We start from the raw sequence: 21,725 nt of genomic DNA, 5'->3' as shown, positions 1-21,725 counted from the left end.
TAACTGTCCAGACTTCAAACTACCAACCTCCACTTTCCCATCTTTCCCTACTATGTTCCTAAAATAGTTTTCCTTCCATTTTCTCATCTCAACATCTCATCCCCTTGAGGGCTGACTTTTGTTCCTATCACAACAGAAACTGCACCAAAATTAATTCAATGACCTTTTCTTCAAATTACTCCCTACTTTCTGGACCTTTAGGTCGAAGATGACTTTACTACAATACACACTCCTCTCAGACAGTTTCTCTTCCAGTTTTTCCGATATTGCTTGCTTCTGATTCTACTATTCCTCAGCTTAACATCTGTTTCAATAGGCCCTCCAAAAGAGACTACAGATAACTATTATTTTGTCTATTTTTCTATTAGAACCTGTTTGTTCTTCAGATTGAAACAGCTGTTTTCCTTCTTCCAATTGTAAGCCATAAATAGCACCCAAACAAGATGGGAGTCACAACAACAATGTTGAATTTGTTTGAATTTTTCTGGACCATACTTGGGGTCAGGCCTCCCCAAATCAATATTCCCCCATTTAGGTCTTCTCTCCTGGCCTTTCTCCCCATTTTCTTAGGACCCAAATGCTCCTGGGCTGTCAGATTCTATAATCTTGATTACTCCTTGAAGCTTCTTGTGCTGGTTGCCCTTGATGTGAATCCTTCTCAGCTGTAGGCCTGGGAGGAGGCATTGCTTTTATTCTTAAGTGGCTGTTTGCAGGAGGGATGGCAGCTGAGGGCTTGAGGAAAAGGTCTCTACCACCCTTACACTGATTCATTTTCTCCTCAGGTTCATGGCTTCTAACAATATTAAGGAAAGCCTCCAGGATGAACTTACTTGCAGCATTTGTCAAGCCCCTCTCACAGACCCAGCGGCTGTGGATTGTGGACACAAAGTTTGCCAATGGTGTTTCAGTGGCTCCAGCCAAACTTCTACGTTTTTCTCCTGCCCTGAATGCAGGAAAATCTCCCAATCCAGAGCTTTTAAAGCAGCTTTAAGGAGAAGAAAAACTAATATACAGCGCAGCCTGCGTCAGAAGTCTGAGGGATCCAACAAGTGTGACAGACACCAGGAGGTTCAGACGCTGTTCTGTGTGGAGGATAAGACCTTACTCTGTGTATCCTGTTCACAATCTCAGGAACATGAGGCTCACACAATCCAACCCATAGAAACAGCCGCTGGGGACTACAGGGTGAGTAGCTGGGATGCTAGAATTGCTAATACTATGAGATGAGAAACCGAGGCGTAATGGCAGTCCCCAGGGGATTTCATAGTACCTCTTCCCACCCCACCCCTTCTCCATTTTGCCCATTCCAGTGTTAGATCATCCCCTTAAAGGGACTAAATTATCACAGCAGAGGACTAAAGGCCCCTCTAAACCAAATGGTGTTAACCTCCCAAGTCTCCTGAATGAATATTTCAGTCCCTGCCACTCATTTCTCTTGCAGAAAAAGCTCCAGGAGACGGTGAAACTTTTACGTGAAACTTTAAAAGATGTTCAGAAGTTGATACTAGATGAGAAGAAGGTACCTCGGACATGGGCCGTCCTGTGGACAGTAAGTATATCTGGCTCCCATCTTCCCCATTAATGGTTTGTATATCCTTTATGTATCTTTCCAGAGAAGGTAGATCATCATTATTAACCCTCCCAAATACAAAAGACGAAAGTGATTGCAAATCCTATGCTTCTATCTGAGATTGGACTTCATCTCTGTATTGCCAAGCTGGCTCACCCAGCCCCAAACCCTTCTACCCTCTAGAACCAGCATGGTGGGCAAACTTGTGGCAGGCTTCTGAAATTAGAATGATAGAATTGGAAGGGACTTAGAAATGCATTTAACCCAACACATAACTGAAAGGTATCCCAACTATAATATACTTTGACAAGGGGTCATCTACTCTGCTTAAAGAGCTCCAAGGAAAGGCAAACTTCCATCTCTCAACAGCTTTGGTTGGTATGAAGTTTTGCCCGACATAAAGTCTAAATGGGAAGTTTTTGCAATTTCCCATGCATTGTTCCTCATTTTCCTCTTGGAGTCAGACAAAAGAAAAATTTTAAACACCTTTAAACACAATGGTTATATATATCACCTCCCCCCATACTCTAGTCTTATTTCTTCTAGCTGACCGTCGCTAGTTCTTTCAAACAATCTTCATTCTTTTTGACTTGGATTCAAAATCTTTAGCATCTTGTTTACCTTGCTCTGGGTGCAGGTAATAGCATCAATGTAGTACAGAATTGAAGAACCTCTAGAAGGTCTGGAGTCTGACCACAGAGGGACTTAACCTTAGTCCTATAAGTTATATCTTTCTTAATAGCCCCCAATTTTGCATTAGTTTCATTTGGCTGCTTCATCATACAAAGCCCCCAAATATTTTTCAGACAAGGTCCCACCTAGCCATGCCTTCCTAACATGCTAAACATGGAAAGCTAATTTTTTTTTTGTAACCAAGTACAGGATTTTAGAATTCTGTTTTCCCAAAACTCCAGCCATTAAAATCTTTTAGATCCTAATTCTTCATCAATTGTATTAATTTTTCTAGCCTTTTGCCACCTGCAAAAATTTATGAGCATGTTTCCTATTTTAAAAAAAGCTATCTTTTTAGCATACTTTAAATTTGAGTTCCAAATTCATTCTTCTCCAACCCACTGAGAAAGGTACACAATACAATTATACATGCAAAAAAGTGAGAAAGTTATACTTCAATTTGCACTGAGTTCATCATTTCTTTGGAGATGAAATAACATTTTTTTCAATATGAATCCTTTGGAATTATCTGTAATCATTGTATTATTGATCAGAGTAGCCAAGTCTTTCATAGTTGATCTCTGGTTCTTCTCTCCTCACTTTGTACCAATTCGCAATAGATTTTACCATTTTTTCCCTTTCTTTTTGTAATTCAGATATTTTATTTTCCCAATTACATGTAATATTCAACCTAGTCCCTCTCCTTGTTTGGAAATGGTAAGTAATTTCATCTGGGTCATACATGTATTGATATGCAAAACACACTTCCATATTTTGCCATGTTTTTCAAAAAACCACCTCCCTCATCATTTCTTCTAGTATCACAATCATACACCACAACTTATTCAGCTATTCCCCAATTGATGAGCCCTTCCCTTTGTTTCCAATTCTTGCAACCACAAAGAGTTATAAATATTTTTGTACATATAGGTCCTTTTCCTTTTTATTTGATCTCTTTGGGATACCGACCTAGAAGTGGTATTGCTAAATCAAAGGATATGCACACTTTTAAATCCTAGTTCCAAAATGTTCTCTAGAATAACTCCCCCCAATAGTTCATTAGTGTGCCTATTTTCCCTCATCCCTATCGGCATTTGTAACTTCCCATAGGTGTGAGATGGTGCCTCAGAGTTGTTTTAATTTGCATTTCTCTAATCAGTGATTAGAGCATTTTTAATGTAATTATATAGATAGGTATGATTTCTTCTCATACATTGCTTGTTCATTTCCTTTGACTATCAATTGGGGAATGGCCCTTGTTTTTATAAATTGATTCAGTTTCCTATATTTGAGGAAAGAAGCTATTCCATTAGAAGCATTCCATCTGGCTGATACTATCTGGATCTAGCCATTCAGTTACTTCCAAATGCATTTAATTTTGTCTTCATTTAGTTCATATATCCTTTTTTTCCCACAAGAATAATGTGAATTACTTAAATGTAGCACTAATTAATTCTATATTATCCTCATCTGCTTTTAGTAACTGTATCAAGTAGGAAATAAGATTAGTCTTCTATGACTTATTTTTCTTTGTAACCTTAAATTCCCTTTTTAGTTATTCACCTGCCATTTCTTTTTAAGACGCCTTTTTGTGAGAGGGCAGCTAGATGGCACAGTGCACCAGACCTTGAGTCGGGAGGACCTGGGTTCAAATCTGACCTCAGACAATTCCTAAATGTGTGACCCTGAGCAAGTCACTTGACACCAATTGCTTAGCCCTTACTGCTTAGTATGGATTCTAGGACAGAAGGTAAAGGTAGAGGATATGGCTATCATTGTCAATTCCAATGTCACCCTCCCCACCTCTACTCTCCAATTGGAAGAAAAGAAAAAGAACCTTTATAACATGCCTGGTCATAATAGCATATTTTCATGGCTATACATATCTTGGATTTCTTTCTTTGAGAACTGCCTGTTTATATCCTTTAACCCTTTATCAAGTGGGGAGTAAACTCAACCATTCCATATTTGGGGAAGAATATTAAATGGGCCAAGATCATAGAGGACTTAAAATGCCAGATAAGATAGTTTGATCTTTATTTAGTAAATAATAAAAGCTATTAAATGAGGGATGTAAATGGTACCATGACTATGCAAACAATACTCCATCAGAAAATAGGTTTTACAAGGATGGGAAATGAACAGAACCAGGGAGATATTGTAAAACAAAACAACAAAACAAAAAAAACAACTTGGCCATTCTGATCGACACTATGATCCACGATAATTCCAAAGGACTTGGGATAAAAAATGCTATCTTCCTTCAAAGAGAACTGATGAACTCTTGAGTATGTATACATTGAAATATTATGTGGGTCATTTTTTTTGCCTTTTTTTTTTTTAAATGGCTAATATTGAAATGTTTTACTCCACTTCACGTATAACAGTTACTATTTGTTTTCTTAGGAAAGAGGAGAGAATTTGAAATATAATTAAAAAATTTTAAACATAATTAAAATTTTACAAAAGGTCTGAGGCCAGAAAGTTTTTAATTATACTTCCCAGGTCACTCGGCTTATTGATAAAAGAACAGGAACTTAAATTCAGGTTTCTGAAACCCTGCTTAATGGAGTATACTTTCTATTTTTTAGTTTTATCTTTATTTTAATAACAAACTTACACAAGTTTTCCGAAGTTACATGATTCATAGTCTCCCTCCCCTCTTTCCTCCCCTATCCCAGTATTGACAAGCAATTTAATCTGGGTTATTATACATGTATTATCATTCAACATTTCCATATTACTCATTTTTGTAAGTGGAATAAAAACCAAAACCCCAAATCATATACCCAAATAAATAAGTGATAAATCATATGTTTTCATTACAGTATACTTTCTAATATACTTTCCTTCATGCTGACTAGGCTAGGAAGTTAATTAATCCCAGCTGACTATGGTCCTCTTTATAACTAACATCTGAGTCTGCATCACTATAGGAACAAGTAGAAATGCCAAGAAAAAAGTTTCAGGAAAAATTTAAAGAATTAAGTGACTTCCTGAGTGATGAAGAAGAGGAAGTCCACAGTCTTGTGGAACTGGATGAGGAGGAGAATGAAATGATTGAGCACTTGAAGGAGCATGAGGTCCAGCAAGAAGTCCAAAACACAAAGAAAAAGATGATTAGCAACTTGCAACTGTACCAACACAAGAATGACCTAAGGGAAATGGTCATAATACTGGAAGAAAAGTCTCAGATGCCAGATAGAGAACTGCTCCAGGTGAGAACAGTTTAGTGGGTTGGACTCTAGGCGGTGGTGAAACAATTACAAAGCCACAACCAAGGCTAATTTATTGTTGTCTTTAAAAATTGTCCTATGTAGGAGCAGCTAAGCTAGGTGGCTCAGTGAATTGAGAGGCTGGCCTAGAGATAGGAGGTCCTGGGTTCAAATCTTGCCTTAGACACTTTCTAGCTGCTTGACCCTGGGCAAGGCACTTAACACTCATTGCCCAGCCCTTACCACTTTTCTGCCTGGGAATTAATGTACAATATTGATTCTAAGATGGAATATAAGAGTTATTAATAAAATAAAATGATAAAATTCCTCCATTTCCTGAGATCTAGTCCCCTATCACCAACTGCCTTCCAGATATGGCTACTTGCATGACAAAGAGGACATAAATCAAACTAAGAATTCTTATCTTAAGATAATTTTACCTCTCAATAAAAATGGAGCAAAACAAAAACCCAGCCCTCTCATGTGAAAATGTGCACAGGACCCCTCCTGAGTCATACTTTGATATATGATCCAGAACTGGTTAGTAATGGAGAGCTACCAGTTGCCACCTGTTCCTCTAAAAGTTAGGTTCTTGATCTTCAGTTCTCTTCTGGTACCTTTGGCTAGAGTGCTCCATGATGTGCCATACCCATACCCAGTGTGAACAGCTAGTATCATTTCCCCCATTCTGACATGGGCTGGAAAAAACAACTTGCTGTGATTAAAAAATTTTTTTAATTTCCTAATCAGAATTCAATCTACATTCTCCAGATCTGCTTGGAGAGGAGTTGGCTATGAGGGAGTGGGAGGGAATGGAACTTAACTTTTCTCTACTTCCTGCTACTCCCAGATGTTGGTTCTCCCTCCCTAAATTGCTCCCTCCGATAGCAAACATTTCTATTAATTTAATATTTACAAAGTACTTTGCAAGAATATCATCCCATTCCTCCCATCCCCAACAACCCTGAGAAGTAATTATTCCTATTTTTCAGTTGACAAAACTGAGGTAGACAAGTTAAGAATAGCTAATAAGTGTCTAAAGACTGATTTGGACTCTGTTCTCTTAGCCACCTCTTCACCATTAGCCACCTCTTTAAATTAAAGATAAGTTGTTTTTGCTATGAAATACCTTTTCCACCTAAGATGTCATCTGTTTGCCAGAGAAAGTTACTTATCCCTCTTGCATTTTCCAACCCCAAAGTGTTCATATTTTCCTCTTTGTATGTTTTATATGTTTATCTGTGAATTTGTTATAATGTATTAGAATTTAAAGTTCCTTGAGGAGAGAAACTTAGAGGTGTTTTTTGAGGCTCTTTTGAGGGCCAGATATGGCTCTTTCTGCAGGAGCCATAAAGTCATTTTTTTTTCAGGCACTGTTACAGTAGCGCGCACTGTGAGCACTGTACCACTCTCACGAAATTACATTTTAAAAAATATGGCTCTCATGGTCAAAGGTTGCCGACCCCTGCTTTTACACCAATGGTTCCCAAACTTTTTAAAAAAAATTTAATAGCAGTTAATAGGAAATATATATGTATTAATGTTTTCTACATTTTTCATAAAATATAGTAAAGGTATAAATTAGAAACATTGAACTTTGAAATTATGAAACTATTTGAATAGAATGTAATGCAAAAAAAGTTAAAACATTTGAAATCTTAATGAGAAGGATGAACCTGGTGTGCTGCTACCAATTTAGTAATCCTCAGCAGTAATCTCAAATCACCATGATTGACTATTTGCAACCAGTTTCTTTTCTTTTTTTTGTTAATTGGTTACCTCGCTGAATCCACGGTCCACTAAAAATGATGAAGGAAATGCAATTAAGAACTTTTGAATTACAGCCCATATTTCAGGATAAGCTATAGGGATCTCCTTTTGCAAATGCACCTGTGGCCATCACTGCCCCTCTGGATCTCTGCAGCACCCACCACGGGGCAGTGGCTCCCACTTTACTGCTTTAGACAAACCTGTAGGCAGCCCCTAGAATGAAAGACATTGGTAGGGTCCAGGTTATTATGGAGATGAGGTTAATTAAAATCCATTAGCAAACTATCCTTTTAAAAACAAGACCAATGAATGTTTGAATGTTTTGCCATATGATATGATAGTGCTCAACTGGCCTAGGGATGGAAGAAAAACCTGAAAGAGGTATATATACCTTTCTGATAAATATTAACAGCACAGATGTTAATTAAGGAGCTTTTAAAATTTGTCTCAATTATTTTAAAATGTTCAGATTTCAGCATTTCCCAATTTTGGTTTAAAGAATTAGGTAAGATATGTTGATGTTTACATAAAATATAAGTGAAGGAACCACCAGAGGATAGGAAGAGGATTTATGTCTCAGAATTTTGTCTTGAAACTTAGCAATTTTTGCTCTTTTCTGTTTCTTTCCTAGGATGCAGGAAAAACACTGAGAAAGTAAGTTTGCATTCTGAGGGAAAATAATAAATGGGACACTGAAGAAAGTGGGGTGAAGTTACTAGCTGTTTTTAAAACAGCCTTTGGAGGCCAAGGAAAACACAGGGGCCTCTGGTGTGAAGAGTGGTAACTGAATATCTCTACTCTTTTAGGAGTGAGCTGCTGTTGCTTCAAAAGCCAGAACCTTTCACACCATTTCTGAGCCATTCTTACTGCATGGAATTAACCAAATTTCTGAGGAGATTTCAAGGTAAGGGTCAGGTTTTTGAATCTCCATTCAGTCTTTTTTTTAAATCCTTACCTTCCATCTTAGAATCAATACTAAGTATTGATTTCAATGTAGAAGAGCAGTAAGGGCTAGGCAATTGGAATTAAGTGACTTGGCCAGTCACATAGCTAGGAAGTTTCTAAGGCCATCTCCAGACCCCGGCTCTCTAACCACTGAACCACCTTGCTGCCCCTAGTCTGTCTTCTTAGGAGCAAACACTGCACCTTTTTCATTTCTGATCTTGGATCTCTTGACTATCCAGGAACCTGTGGTCAAAGTACCAAAGATTGTAAGCTGATGGATTGTTAATAATTTGCATAAACAAGAGGGAGTTTTTTTTATTTATTAATTTATTTATTGCTGTGTATTGGTTCCAAGGCAGAAGAGTGGTAAGGGCTAGGCAATGGTGGGTCAAGTGACTTGCCCAGGGTCACACAGCTGGGAAGTGTCTGAGGCCAGATTTGAAACTAGGACCTCCCATCTCTAGTCCTGGCTCTCAATCCACTGAGCTACCCAGCTGCCCTAAGAGGGAGTTTCTATCCCACTCTCCCTTCCCTGGGGAAAACCTCTGGTGTCATATAAACCAAGAGCAAACAATCATTGACCTTTAGGCCTTTTGTTATATTCATCCTTTAATTTGGTAAAGGGAAGCTACCTAGGCTGGGAGGGAGAGTTTGGGGACTCAAGTATTGGCAAAGGTGAAGAAAGAGGTCTATTGGTGGAACCTATCCAACTTCGTCCAACCTTAGATGGTGGTTATGGGGGCTAGAAAGGGCAATCAGGATCTGGAAACAACTTTCCCCCTTCCTCTACTATACTCTCTTCCTACCTTCTGCCCATACATAGAACAGAGCAGTAGAGAGCCCAGCCCATCTCTAGTTGACCCTCAGCACCCTGAAGTACCCAGCCTCTGTTTTCTCTGCAGAATCTCGCCTGGTGCAGTGTCATTATCCGTATGAATTTACTGATGACCGAAAGAGGACTATCACTTTCGCAGATATTTCCTCAGGTCAGATGTATGCTGTGTATACTTCTGGAAGTCTTCACTACATTAATGGGAGGGATTTGTCTTTTACACAACTCGACATGAATGGCACGTCTGAAGAAAAGCAAGAACATCCCATCTTTTCCTGTTACTGTTTGCCAGTTGAGAGGGAGAATGCCCTTAGTAATTACCCTCCTAACCCCTCAGTAGAATGGCATTAGGAATAGATAGATGCCCGGGCAGAGGAAGGAGAGAGTTTCAGGATGGTCCTACTATATTCTGCTTGTTCACTAGTTAAGTATTACTTCACCCCAGGGCAAAGGGCAGTTTTGGTTTGGGCAGTTAAGAGACTCAGTGGAATCTTGTATTGTCTTCTTAACTTGAACTGTGTCTGGAACAAATGTGATCTGCAATAGAAAATAAGCTAGAAAAGCTTCCCTTCCCTCTCCTGCCTTTTACATTTCCATTTAGGGTATCATTGATGGGAAATGGGTGTTAGAGTTGGAGTAAAGGAAACACTTGTTGGAATCCCACCTCTCAGGTAACTGGCACACAGGTTGTGCCACAGATTGATTCTTACAGAATATCTATCTCACAATATATATGAATAAATATTTGGGGTGGGGGTGATTTCCAGTGTATTTGAAAACTTTATTTGATGTTTCTAAGCTATAGGTGGTGGGTACCTTGGCAGTAATTACCAGACAGGTCTAATCTAATTAAAATTTGATTTTTTTTAAATAGTACTTCTGAATTATTAAAAATACTTGCTTCATAACAACTCTTGAGAAAGGAGTTTCTCTTCAATAAAAATTGTTAAGCTCTTCAGGGGTCCAATTTCTTTTGCCTCTAATCCCCTTCATAATCTCATCAGCTCCCATGGATTCAATTATGTAGTATATAAATGTTTTTCAGATTTATTTGGCCAACATCAACCTTTGCTTGACTTTTAGTTTCACATCTCCAACTTCTTACTGGATGTCTTAGATAGTATGCTCTCTAATGTCTTTTATGTATAATGTCTAATGTCTTTTTAACCCTTACCTCTTGTCTCAAATGACAAGGACTAGGCAATTGGGGTTAGTCACACAGCTAGAAAGTCTAGATTTGAAACCAGATCCTCCTGACTCCAGGCTTGGTGCTTTTATCTACTCTGCAACCTAGCTGCCCTTGTCCCCACCAGCACCTTAAACTCAACCTGTTTAAAACAACTCTTATCTCTCCAAACTCTCCCTAATTTTTCCAGTACTGTCTCCTCCCAGTCAACCAGGCTTACAACCTAATTGTCATTGACTTCTCACTGACCCCTAATCTTATCTGAAGAGAGGTTTAATCTACTCAGTTCCTTCCTTGACCACTCCCTTCAAAGACTGAAAGGGTCTAGTCTCATTTATCAGTATCTAAAATGACCAGAGATGGCACAAAGTGCAATAAAATGTTCAATATTAGAAATGGAGAACAGTGACTTAAAACCCAATTGCATTTGAGTTCAGGGGAAGGAAAAGATATTCATAAAGGGTTTGGTTTCTACCCATAACCCATTTCCTTAAGACCATTTTATATTTTACTTAACTCCTATGGGGATAATTGTGCAAAGAAATATTTTTAGAGAAACCGAAAAGTTTAAAAATGTTTCTTATTAATTTGGAAGTTTTGTTTGTTTTTTTTTTTGGGGGGGGGAAGGGGAAAGTTTCCCAATTCTGTGAATTTTCCACTGCTGATAGCTCTCATAAAGACCCCTTGGGCATCCCAGTACAAAACTTCACCTCATGGATTATTGTAACTGCCTGCTGATTGGTGTCCTTGCCTTAAGTCTATTCTCCACTCCAATTATCAAAAGCCACCTTTCTAAAAGTATGGGTTTCTCTTCCACAATATATAAATTTTAGTGGTTCCCTACCATCTCCAGAATCAATATAAAATCTTTTAAAAATCTCTTAAGAACTTGGCCCCTATTTACCTTTTCAATCTTCTACTTTACTACTATCTCTACTTCTACTTTACTCCCATCCAACTTCTCTTCAATCCAGTGACATAGGCCTCCTTGCTCTTTCTCAAACTCCATCTCAGACATTTTTACTGGCACTCTTACCTGAAAATCTTTGCCCTTATCGCTCCTTTCTGGATTTCCTTGGCTTATCCCTGCTAAAATCCAAATCCCACTTATAGGAAGCCTTTTTTTTTAAATTTTAAACCCTTACTGTCCATTTTAGAACTGATGTATCTGAAAGCAGAAGAGGGTTATGGCTAGAGGATTGGAGTTAAATGACTTGCCTAGGGTCACACAGCTAGGACATGTCTGAGGCCAGATTTAAACCCAAGACTTCCTAGCTCTAGACCTGACTCAATCCACTGAGCCACATATCTGTCTCCTGAGGCCAGTTCTTCCCAATTCCAGGTCTGGCACTCAAATCCTCTGAGGCACTTAGCTGTCCCTCTTTCCCATTAATTTTAATGTCTTTTCTAGGAGATTATCTTCTGTCCTTCTTGTAGGTGTCTTGTACATAGTTATTTTCATCTTTTCTCCCCACTTAAGACAGCTCTTTGAAAGCACGGACTGGTTTTTTTCCTTTAAACCCAATATACATTGGCACATAGTAGGAACTTAATAAAATACTAGTTGGCAGATTTACGGACAACTATACATTTTTTAACTTGCAATTTAACTTTTACAAAGAACATAACTTTCCATTATTGGAGGCTCACAACACTCCTGCAGAAAGTGTTATTCATATATATGTATATATACATGTATTATATACACTTCACATATTCATCACATTCCTAATACTTGGTATTGATTCTAGAACAGAAAATAAGGATTTAAAATAGTGATAGATTTAAGTCCCTGATAGGCTGATTTTCCAAGAAAGGTGGTCTTTTTAAAAATTTTTCCATTTCTAAAGCAATCTCTACTCTTCTGTTTGGTGTTATGGTATCATCTGTTTTCTTGGCATTTTTTGCCATGTCCAATCAGATAAATTTCAGGCCTCTGTCCCTAGAATTAATTCCCTTGTCTAATTTTTTCCCCCTCATACTTTTTTCTTAAGAAAAGCACAGTTAACATATCTTTAAGGGAGCAGAAACTCTTTGAAAGACAAGAAAACAGACCAATAGAAAAGGGGTGACCCCTGGTTGTGCCCCCCTGCCTTATGCTTCTAAGGTGCATGTGTCAACCCATTCAAGTTTTATTCCACATACTCCCTTCCCTGAGGTAGAGATAGGACCTGTCAGAGCAAACTCTTCTGGTCCTATTGTTGGCCATGTCTGAGGGTGAGTCAGAGCCAGCATTAGCCCTCATTTTCCAGGAATATACATCTGACTTTCTCCCTCCCACAGGTTATATCCATAACCCCTAGCACCCATTGAAATTCCACCTGAGAGTTCAATAGGAGTCTCCATTGACCCTGTGGAAAAGAAAATCAGAACTCACCTAGTTTTGCCTCCCTCCCACCCCCCAGTGAGGGACATTGAAGTTTGACTCCTAGGATATTTACCTTTCTTTGGAATTTCCCAATATTCCTTTTTTTTTTTTTTTTTTTTTTTTTTAACTCTTTGTGTAATAATGGATTCTAAGGCAGAAAACCAGTAAGAACTGGAGAGTGGATGTCTTAAGTTACTTTTCCAGAGTCCCACATCTAGGAAGTAGTTGAGGCTAGAAATGAACCCAGGCTCTCCTGTCTCCAGTCCTTGTGCTCTATCCACTGAGTACCTCTCCCCTCCGTTTTTTAATTGATTTTGTATTGAGTGCAGCCCTACTCTTGAAGCAAGTTTATTTCCTTGGGAGCAAATTGATTACATGAGTGTTTATACTCCTCCAGCTCAAGAGTTATATTTGTGACAGAAATAAGCCTCATCTGTTTCCTACTAAAGCAGAATAGGAAATAGGTTTGAAAGGTGTTACAGGGAGCATCTAAGTAGCTCAGCAGACAGGCAGGTCCAGAGGTGGGAGATCCTGGGTTCAAATATGACCTCTGATACTTCTTAGCTGTATGACCCTGGGCAAGTCACTTAATCCTGTTTGCCTAGCTGGCCCTAGTCCTGTCCTAGAGCTGTTTCTAGGACGAAAGATAAGGGTTTAAGAAAACTTGTCAGAAGTATAATCAATGACTTGGTCATCTGTTGCATAGGCATAGCATAATGAGTCAAGAGCAACATTTACATTTTAAACCTGAATAGGAAAATTCTAGAAAAATGAAGATGGTTAGAATCTTGGGGATGGGGTGGGGTAGGGAATCTGAAGAAGTCACTCCCCAGAGGCCTTGGCAGCTACTCTAGTCCTGTTGAGGCCTGGCCACATCCTCTATCAAGAAGAGGCATTTTGAGGGGCAGCTGTGTGGCTCAGTGGATTGAAACCAGATTTAGAGATGGGAGGTTGTTGGTTCAAATCTGCCCTTATACACTTCCTAGCTGTATGACCCTGGGCAAGTCACTTAACCCTCATTGCCTAGCCCTTACCACTCTTCTGCCTTGGAGCCAATGCACAACATTGACTCCAAGATGGAAGGTAAGAGTTTAAAAAAAGAAAAGAAAAAGGCATTTTGTTCAAGCAGCATCAGCTAGGGATTCACAAGGTTCCTTCTAGGGACGAGTTCTGAAGAGAGCCATTTTGATGTCACATTAGATCCTAAAAAGAGTGCATTTCAGGCTCCATTCAGGACACACTTCTTTGCCTCGGCTTCATCCAGGCTTTAGTCAGTGATGACCATGATCTCCTGTCATGCTGTACACTATGCCCTGATTTCCCCATCCTGGGACCCACCTAAAACCTCCAATTTTTCTGGCACCAGAAAGTTCCTCAGTCCTCCCCACCACCTCATCTCCTCTCTCTCACTCTGCTTTCTCTTGTCTCTCTCTTTCCCCCTATCCTCCTCTTCTGTCCCAGAATGGAGGTGGCTATGGGTTAGTCTCCCCCAGAGGCCATAGCTGAGCAAATGGAGTTGGGAAGAGTGCGGAGATCTAGTTATAATTTGAAAAGAGTGCCCTACTCCCAAGATTTTGTCCTCAGGTTATGGGATTTATTGCCCAGAGAATTTGTAAACCTTTTGCTTACTAGATTAACCTGAAAGCTTCCCGGGAGGGTGCTGGAAAGTGCCTGAGAATAGGCTTTGTGGTGATAATGAGATTAGCTGGAAGATATTTGGGGGTAGAACCTCAGAATAATTGAAACTCTTGATAGTTTGCCTTTTCCTATTTTCTTCAAGCTGTTGCTTCAGGGTAATATGTCCCTTAGGCGGGACTACTTCCTGGAGCTGGATTATTCCTCTTCTTCTCTAAAGAGTGCCACTGATATGCAGCTTTTTGGGTGGAGGAGCAAACAAAGGCTAGAGGCTCTCCAGTGATAATATTTATAGCTTTAAGTACTTAGCCTGACTTTCTGTGGGGCTCCTTTGGCTGAATTTTGTCTCTTTTCTAAATTGGCTTTGGTTAGCTATTGAAAAATACATTAGGCTTTTGTATTTGTTGTAAAACTGATCATTGAACCCTGCAAACAGAATAAAACTGACTCCAGTAAAATTTAAAAAATGAATACCAATTTAGTTCAAAACACTTGGGGGATTAGGTGGGGAGAGGTTTAGACTTTCTCCAACCCTCCTTAATTTGTGGAGTTTCTGAGGGCTATAAATAGGTTTCCAACATTTTTTTTTTTTTCTAAACCTTGCTTTCTGTCCTTAGACAGAAATACTAAGTATTGGTTCTAAGGCAGAAGAGCAGTAAGGGCTAGACAATGGCAGTCAAGTCCAGGATCAAACAACTAGGGAAGGGTCAGTTTAGAACCCAAGACCTCCCATCTCAGCATGGCTCCCTATCCACTGAACCATCTAGCTGTCCCAGTTTCCAACACTCTTCCATCAAATCTTGCTTGAGGAGGTGATTAAAAATCCAGAGAAGATTTTCTGCTCTTATTTGCCTGGAATTCTTCACAGACCCAGGCACAGCTAAATGTGGACATAGTTTTTTTTTGTTTTTGTTTTTAAATTTTCATCAGATGTCTCAGAAACTGGGGAGAAGGCACCATAACTTTCTCTTGCCCCGAGGGCAGGGAAATCTACCATTTGTGAGTCTGGGGAAAACCGCCCAATGTGGTCCTGCTGATGAATCTTCGCTGTCAGTCCTAGATCCTACTGGAACTCATGTGGGAAATCCCAGGAGATTTAGAAATTCTTCTATTGGGATGAGTAGACCATACTCAAAGCAAAGTAAACTAATGGTGAAAATCTGCTTTCCACACCCCATTTGAGGCGGGGAAAAGGTTAGAAAAAAAACAAAAACCCTCTTACAAATCTGTATAGGCAAAAAAACAAAATGTCTGCACTGGACAAGTATGTTGGTGTATATGTGTGTGTGTATTTTTCTTTCCTTTGAGATTTAGATGCAAGTGAGATTCAAGTATCCACACTGGCTCTTTTTTTTTTTTTTTTTTTTTTAAATAGACCTCTCCTTTTGGAGGACAGCTAGGTGGTGCAATGCTAAGTCCTGGAGTCAGGAATACTTGAGTCCAAGTCAGGCCTCAGACACTTACTAGTTATGTGACTTAGGCAAGTCACTATTTTGCGCAGTTCCTCTTCTTAAAAATGAGCTGGAGAAGGAAATAGCTAACCACTCCAGTAATTTTGCCCCAAAACTCAAACAGGATTATAAAGAATGGGATGTGACTAAAAAGACTTAAATAGCAATATTTAGAATTTATTATTCCATAGAGATGATATTTTTTGGGGGGAATTCAATAGCCTACAACTTTGCTTAAGTTATTGTCTCAGTATTTTTGTTTTATTAATTCCCTATGATTTTTCTAAGTTTTGTTCCATCATTGTGTCCATGGTACCAGCAGAAACCACTGGACTGGGTTCTAGGGAGATTGGGGTTACTTGTCTTAGTTCCATTCACAATGTAAGGAAGGAGAAGAGCTTTTGAATGATTTGCAGCCAGGGAACTTGTATTAAAACCCTAGCTCAATGTCACTGACTACTTGCCAAGCCTTAGGCAAATCATTAACCTCTTAAAACTAGGGTTTGCAGGAGCCAGCTTGAATAAATTCAAGGCCTTGAGAGAGCAAATTGTTAATTTTCAGCCCAAGTGTTTACATCTTGGAAATCTGCAAACCTTGCCCAGAAAAGGTTAGTTGTCTAGAATGAAGAAAGTGATAGAGAAAATGTTAATAATTCAGATTAAATTTAGAAGCATGTCATCTTTCCCCCCCTCGAAAACTAGTTTATTCAATTTTTTTGAGCATTCTGCTGTCTCTAAGCCTCAGCTATATTATAAGAAAGTTGAACTAGCTGACTCCAAGGTCCCTCCTCTCTGAAAACCTGTCCATCTTTGATCCTATGATTAATTTACTATATTCAATTAAATTCAAATAGTATTAAACACCAACTATGTGCCAGGTCATACACGTAGCACTGAAGAAATGAGACAAAAATAAAGCAAGTCTCTAGCTTATATCCTCCCATGGTTGGGAAAATCACCTACAAAGATAACGAAATTAAAAATACATGCAAAGTAAGTACAAAGTAAATGGGGTCTGGGGTGAGGTGTTCAAGAAGTGCAGATATGCTGGGCAAGATCTTTGATCTTTTTTCTCTAGAACTTTTTTCTGTCATCTGTAGAATTAAGAGTGTGTTTTGATCATTTATCCCCTTGAGTCCTTCCCAGTTCTAAAATTCTTTTACAATATTTCTTTCAAGAAATAAAATAGGAAGAGTGGCCAAGAAGCATTAGGCATTGTAGAAAGGAGCTAGGAGTGGATGGGATTTGAGACTGGCTAAGTAGGTCTAATCATTTTCATATAAAATTATATATGAATTGTGGCGTATCCTGCTAGAAGGCCATATGTCAGGAAATCGCCTATTACGAGAGGGCAATCTTGTTATAACTTTGATAATAAGAAAGAAGAGTTTTGGGGTTCCTGAGAAGTAGAGTTAGATAGGGAAAGTATGAATGAGATATTTTCCTCTTCGTGAAATGATCTCTCTCCAAATTCATAGTCCTAGAAAACTATCACCTTTTCAGAGGACACCATTTCCTGGCAATATTTCATATAGAGTTCTGCATAAAGACAGTAGCCACTGTGGACTCCATAGCCATAAGCACAGAGAAGTCTTTGGGCCACATTATTCCATCATAGCCAAGAACACCTCAATCAGTGTTGCTTGGCACCTTTGACTCCCAGCAACACGCTGAAATGAAGGACCAAGTACAAAAAGCTTAGGGAAAATTTCTGAATCTGTCACTGATATTGGGTACTGCCAGCTGGGCTCTTCCATATTCCACTCTTCAAATCACCAGATAGGAGACTTGGATAGGCTAGTTTTGATGCTGGTTGAAGTCTACTGTGGAGAGAAGAAATATTGGTTTAATGAACTGCATCATCAGTGTTTGGAGTTTGGGGGAGGGATGGGTAATGAACTGTGGAGTTATCACCTAAAATATCACAATGATATCCAGAGAAATTACTAAAGAGAGAAGCAAGTAGATCCATGGAATTGGGAGCAGGACTTTTTCTTTTTTTTTTAATTATTGGGTACATAGGAGGTTATATGAGGAGTTTATTTAGAAAAATCTGGTACTTCTTTTTTTTAAATTTTATTTAATTGATTAATTAAGAAAAAATTTCCATGGTTACATGATTCATGTTCTTTCTCTCCCTTCCTCCCATCCTCCTCCCATAGCCACATGCAATTCCACTGGGTTTTATACATGTCATTGATCAAGACCTATTTCCATATTAATGATATTTGCACTAGGGTGATCATTTATACGTCTCCAATCATGTCCCCATCAACCCAAGTGATCAAGCAGTTGTTTTTCTTGTGTTTCCACTCCCACAGTTCTTTCTCTGGATGTGGATAGTGTTCTTTCTCACAAGTCCCTCAGAATTGTCCTGGATCATTGCATTGCTGCTAGTAGAGAAGTCCATTACATTCGAAAATCTGGCACTTCTCTTACTGAGTCTTCTTTAACAAGTATGTAATTCATACCAAAAATATGATAGACTATATTTGTGATTCTAGATGTGGAGTTGGAGTCACACTAGGCATGACATCAGATGTACTGGTGAGTCACTGAGTAGTGCATCCAAATAGAATATGTTTCTTAGTATAAATGAATACTGCACAGGAGAGAGAAAAACTCAGCAGTCTCTGAGTAGCATCTAAAAAAGAAAGATATCTGATGGAAATCCACTAAAGGAAATCATCCTCACTTCTCTAGGATGATCCCAAAGCAATACTGTCTACAACAGTGGTTTCCAAACTTTTTTCATCTACCGCCCCCTTTCCAGAAAAAATATTATTTAGCGCCCCGGAAATTAATTTTTAAAAATTTTAATAGCAATTAATAGGAAAGATAAATGCACCCGTGGCCATCACTGCACCCCCCTGGATCGCTGCAGCTCCCACTTTGAGAATCACTGGTCTATAAGTAGGTTAGAGCAGATGACCTCCAAGGGAGCCTCTGCTCTGGAATCTTAGGGCTCTCCACACATCCCCTGCTCCAAGGCACACTTGATGGAGACAATGAAAAGGGATGGAGGATGAGAACACAACATGAAGAACTATTTCCTTGGGACCTCTGGGGAATCCTGCCCTGTGTTCTAAGCCCTTCAAGGCTAGCAGTGACCCGAGGCCTGACTCTCCTTCCTGTCTGATGGCCTGAGGACCAGGCACCATCCCAAGCCAGCTTTGGGAGGTCTCTCTGAGAGCCAGAACTTGCCCAAATCCTGAGTGTAGGTAGAGGCCACAGGCCTCCTCCAGTTCCTCTGACAGCCACTAGAGGCCAGGATTGCTCTAGGAATGCTGGGATGGCTCAGCTCACTGGAGAATTGGGTAACTGAGGTTCAAAGACACAGGAGGCAACCAACATTTCCTGAGAGGCTGCCATGTGCTAAGCACTGGGGACACAAATGAGCAGAAGAGCCTGCCAGGCCTCGAGGGGCTCACGGAGCAGGGAGGTCAGGGGAGGCCCAGGGGCAGATTATGATGAAGGGGGATCAGATCCAAAGGGCACAGCTGAGGAGAAATGAAGAGCTGAGAGATGATCCCATCCAGCTCCTCCTTTCAACTTTCCTGTCCTTGTTGAGTCATTTCAGGGGTGTCTGACTCCTCCTGACCCCATTGGGGGTTTTCTGGGAAAAGATCCTGGAGGGCTTTGCCATTTCCTTCTCTGGCTCATTTGCCAGATGAGGAAACTGAGGCCAATGGAGTTCAGTGACTTGTCCAGGGTGACAAGAGGAGGGAGTGAGGCTGGATTCCATCTGAGGAAGAGGAGTCTTCCTGACTCCAGAACCAGCTCTCTACCCACTGCACCACCTAGCTTCTCTTTCCAGTTAGGAAGCTTTCCCTGAGCAGCTTCTGTGTCCAGCACTGCCCTGGGCACCGTCTGAGACACACACGAGCCTGAGACCAGCTACCTGCTGCCCCAGAACTCCTGACCCATCTGGAAAGATGTGATGAGAGTAAGAAAGGATGGATGCGGTGCTTACTGGCATGGTGCAGACTGGGACCGTCCTGTCCTGTCCTGTCCTGTCCTGCAGGAATTCAAAAGAGAAGGAAGCCTGGGGGGCTTCATGGAGGAAACTGACTTGACTTGGGCCCTAAAGGCCTGAGAAGAACCCTGAGCTGAGCAGTTCTCACATTCTCTCCAGCCCAATAAGCCTGGATTAGGCACCTACCTCTGGCCTAAGGGCTGGGGATACCAAGTCAGAAAAAGAAAAAGAGTTCCTGCCCTCCAGGAGCTGACATTCTACCAGAGAAATCCATCCTGTACAGGGAGCTATTTTTGGTTACTGGAGAGAACAATAAAGGCCATCAGGAAAGGCTTCCTGTAGGAGAAGGCAAATGGATTGAGGTTTTTAAATTGTATTTACTTAATTGATTAATTTAGAATATTTTTCCATGGTTACATGATTCATGTTCTTTCCCTCTCCTCCTCCAATCCTCTTTGTATTGAGTTTTAAAAGAAGATTTGAAACCTAAGAGGCAGGGCAAGGCTGGCACGGAGGATAATTGATACAGAGGCCCAGAGGGAGAAGGGAAGAACAAGTAGGTACCTTGGGTTGGACCAGAGTGTGTGAAGAGGAATAATCTGTGACATCCTGGAAAGGCCAATTGGAGCAAGAATGTAAATGTTTTCAGGGCCAAACTGGCAGTTTTACCTTTTCCCCAAGAGCAGTTAGGGTGCCAGTGTAGCTTTTTGAGCAGGGGAGTCCCATGTGCTTCTGGAAGATGATTTTGGTGGCTGTGTGAAGGATGGATGGATTGGAGAGGAGAGCCTGGAAGTCTCAGAGTCAAAACCAGACTCTTTTTATCCCATTGACCAAAGGGGACTAGAATAGGAGCAGAAAGCAAGGGCAGTTCCTCATTGTTGTCCTTTGGCATTAGCTCTAACTTTCTTTTGTGGTTTCTACAAACAAAGGGCAAAACAACCTTCCCCCCAAAAGCTGGAGACCCCAAGGATGACAGGCCTTGGGTCAGAGTCCAGAGGCTTACAAAATTGCTGCTCTGTGCTCCTCTCACTGAAGAAATTGTGGAAGGTTTAGGTTTGTATAGCCAAATGCCTCTAGGGTAATCTGTATTAAAACAACATCAGGGCTGATCATGGGCAGCGATCAAAGATGAGCCCCAGAATATCTGCTGTGAGATTTTTCTTGCTTTCTAATAGGCCTAAGGAGGTGATGATAAAGGGAAAACCCTAAGGAGTATTGGGTGACCAGCATTCATCTCAGGGTCCTACAACTAGGGGGCATGTTTCTTCCCTGGTCAGGAGCTTGTTACCCACAATAACTGTATTCCCTGGCTTTATCCCAAGATCCTTCACCTGCCTCTGTCGTTTTTTACAGGCCCCACCACCACTGCTCCCAAGAGATGCCGTATCATCCTTCCCTGACTTCTGTCTTTCCTCCCAAATAGCTTTCAGGGTCCCAGACAGACTCTCTAAGGCAGAGGTTTCCCCTTTCCTGGTGTAAATGAAGCCATCATCAGACTGAACCCCAGGTCTTGGGATTCCTCTTTGTGGGTCTGAGTGGGAATGACTGCCTTTGCTGTCCCCACTAGAATGGTGCCTGAATCAAGGAGAACCACCCAGGCTTTCTTCAGCAAAGAGAAGCAGGACATCTTTAGGATCTGTGTCCCACAAAGCTATATGTATGTGTATAATCTAGGTGGCACAGTGGATAGAGTGCCAAGCCTGGAGTCAGGAAGTCCTGGATTCAGATCTGACCCTAGACATTTCCTAGCTGTGTGACTGGGCACATCACTTAATCCAGCTTGCCCTGCCCTTACCCTTTTGTCTTAAGAGTTGTTCTTACAAGGACAAAAAGTAAGGGTTTTTATGCAAACGCCAAGCTCCTTTAGACCTGACATGAAAGCTACTGTAATGATAGCAGCAAAGACAGAAGAGTCGCACATTTAGCCACTCTAAAATACAGGTTTATTACAAGTAAGCAAGAGCTGGATTCTCATCCTAGTTCTGCCATAAAATATCAATGTGACCTTTAACCTCTCTGAACCTAACTTTCCCTCTTTGTTAAATGGGAAAGTGGATCAGATGATGAACAGACTGAAGTGTATAAAGATGTGTGCATAGCAAATA

General features: G+C 40.3%; 2 protein-coding genes across 2 annotated transcripts in view; both read left to right on the top strand.

Moving 5' to 3' along the window:
- Positions 1-21,725, top strand: part of LOC123242097 (phospholemman-like) — a 236,045-nt gene that overhangs the window by 133,875 nt on the left and 80,445 nt on the right. The window lies entirely within an intron of this gene.
- Positions 787-9,355, top strand: LOC123242095 (E3 ubiquitin-protein ligase TRIM17-like). The gene is made up of 6 exons (XM_044669603.1): positions 787-1,185; positions 1,442-1,549; positions 5,179-5,460; positions 7,859-7,881; positions 8,034-8,131; positions 9,075-9,355. The coding sequence occupies exons 1-6, from the start codon at positions 787-789 to the stop codon at positions 9,353-9,355; spliced, it is 1,191 nt and encodes a 396-aa protein (XP_044525538.1).

This window comes from Gracilinanus agilis, chromosome 3, assembly GCF_016433145.1.
Source record: "Gracilinanus agilis isolate LMUSP501 chromosome 3, AgileGrace, whole genome shotgun sequence".
Classification (NCBI taxonomy): domain Eukaryota; kingdom Metazoa; phylum Chordata; class Mammalia; order Didelphimorphia; family Didelphidae; genus Gracilinanus; species Gracilinanus agilis.
The sequence above is the reverse complement of the archived record's forward strand: the minus strand, read 5'-3'. Positions and strand labels throughout refer to the sequence as shown.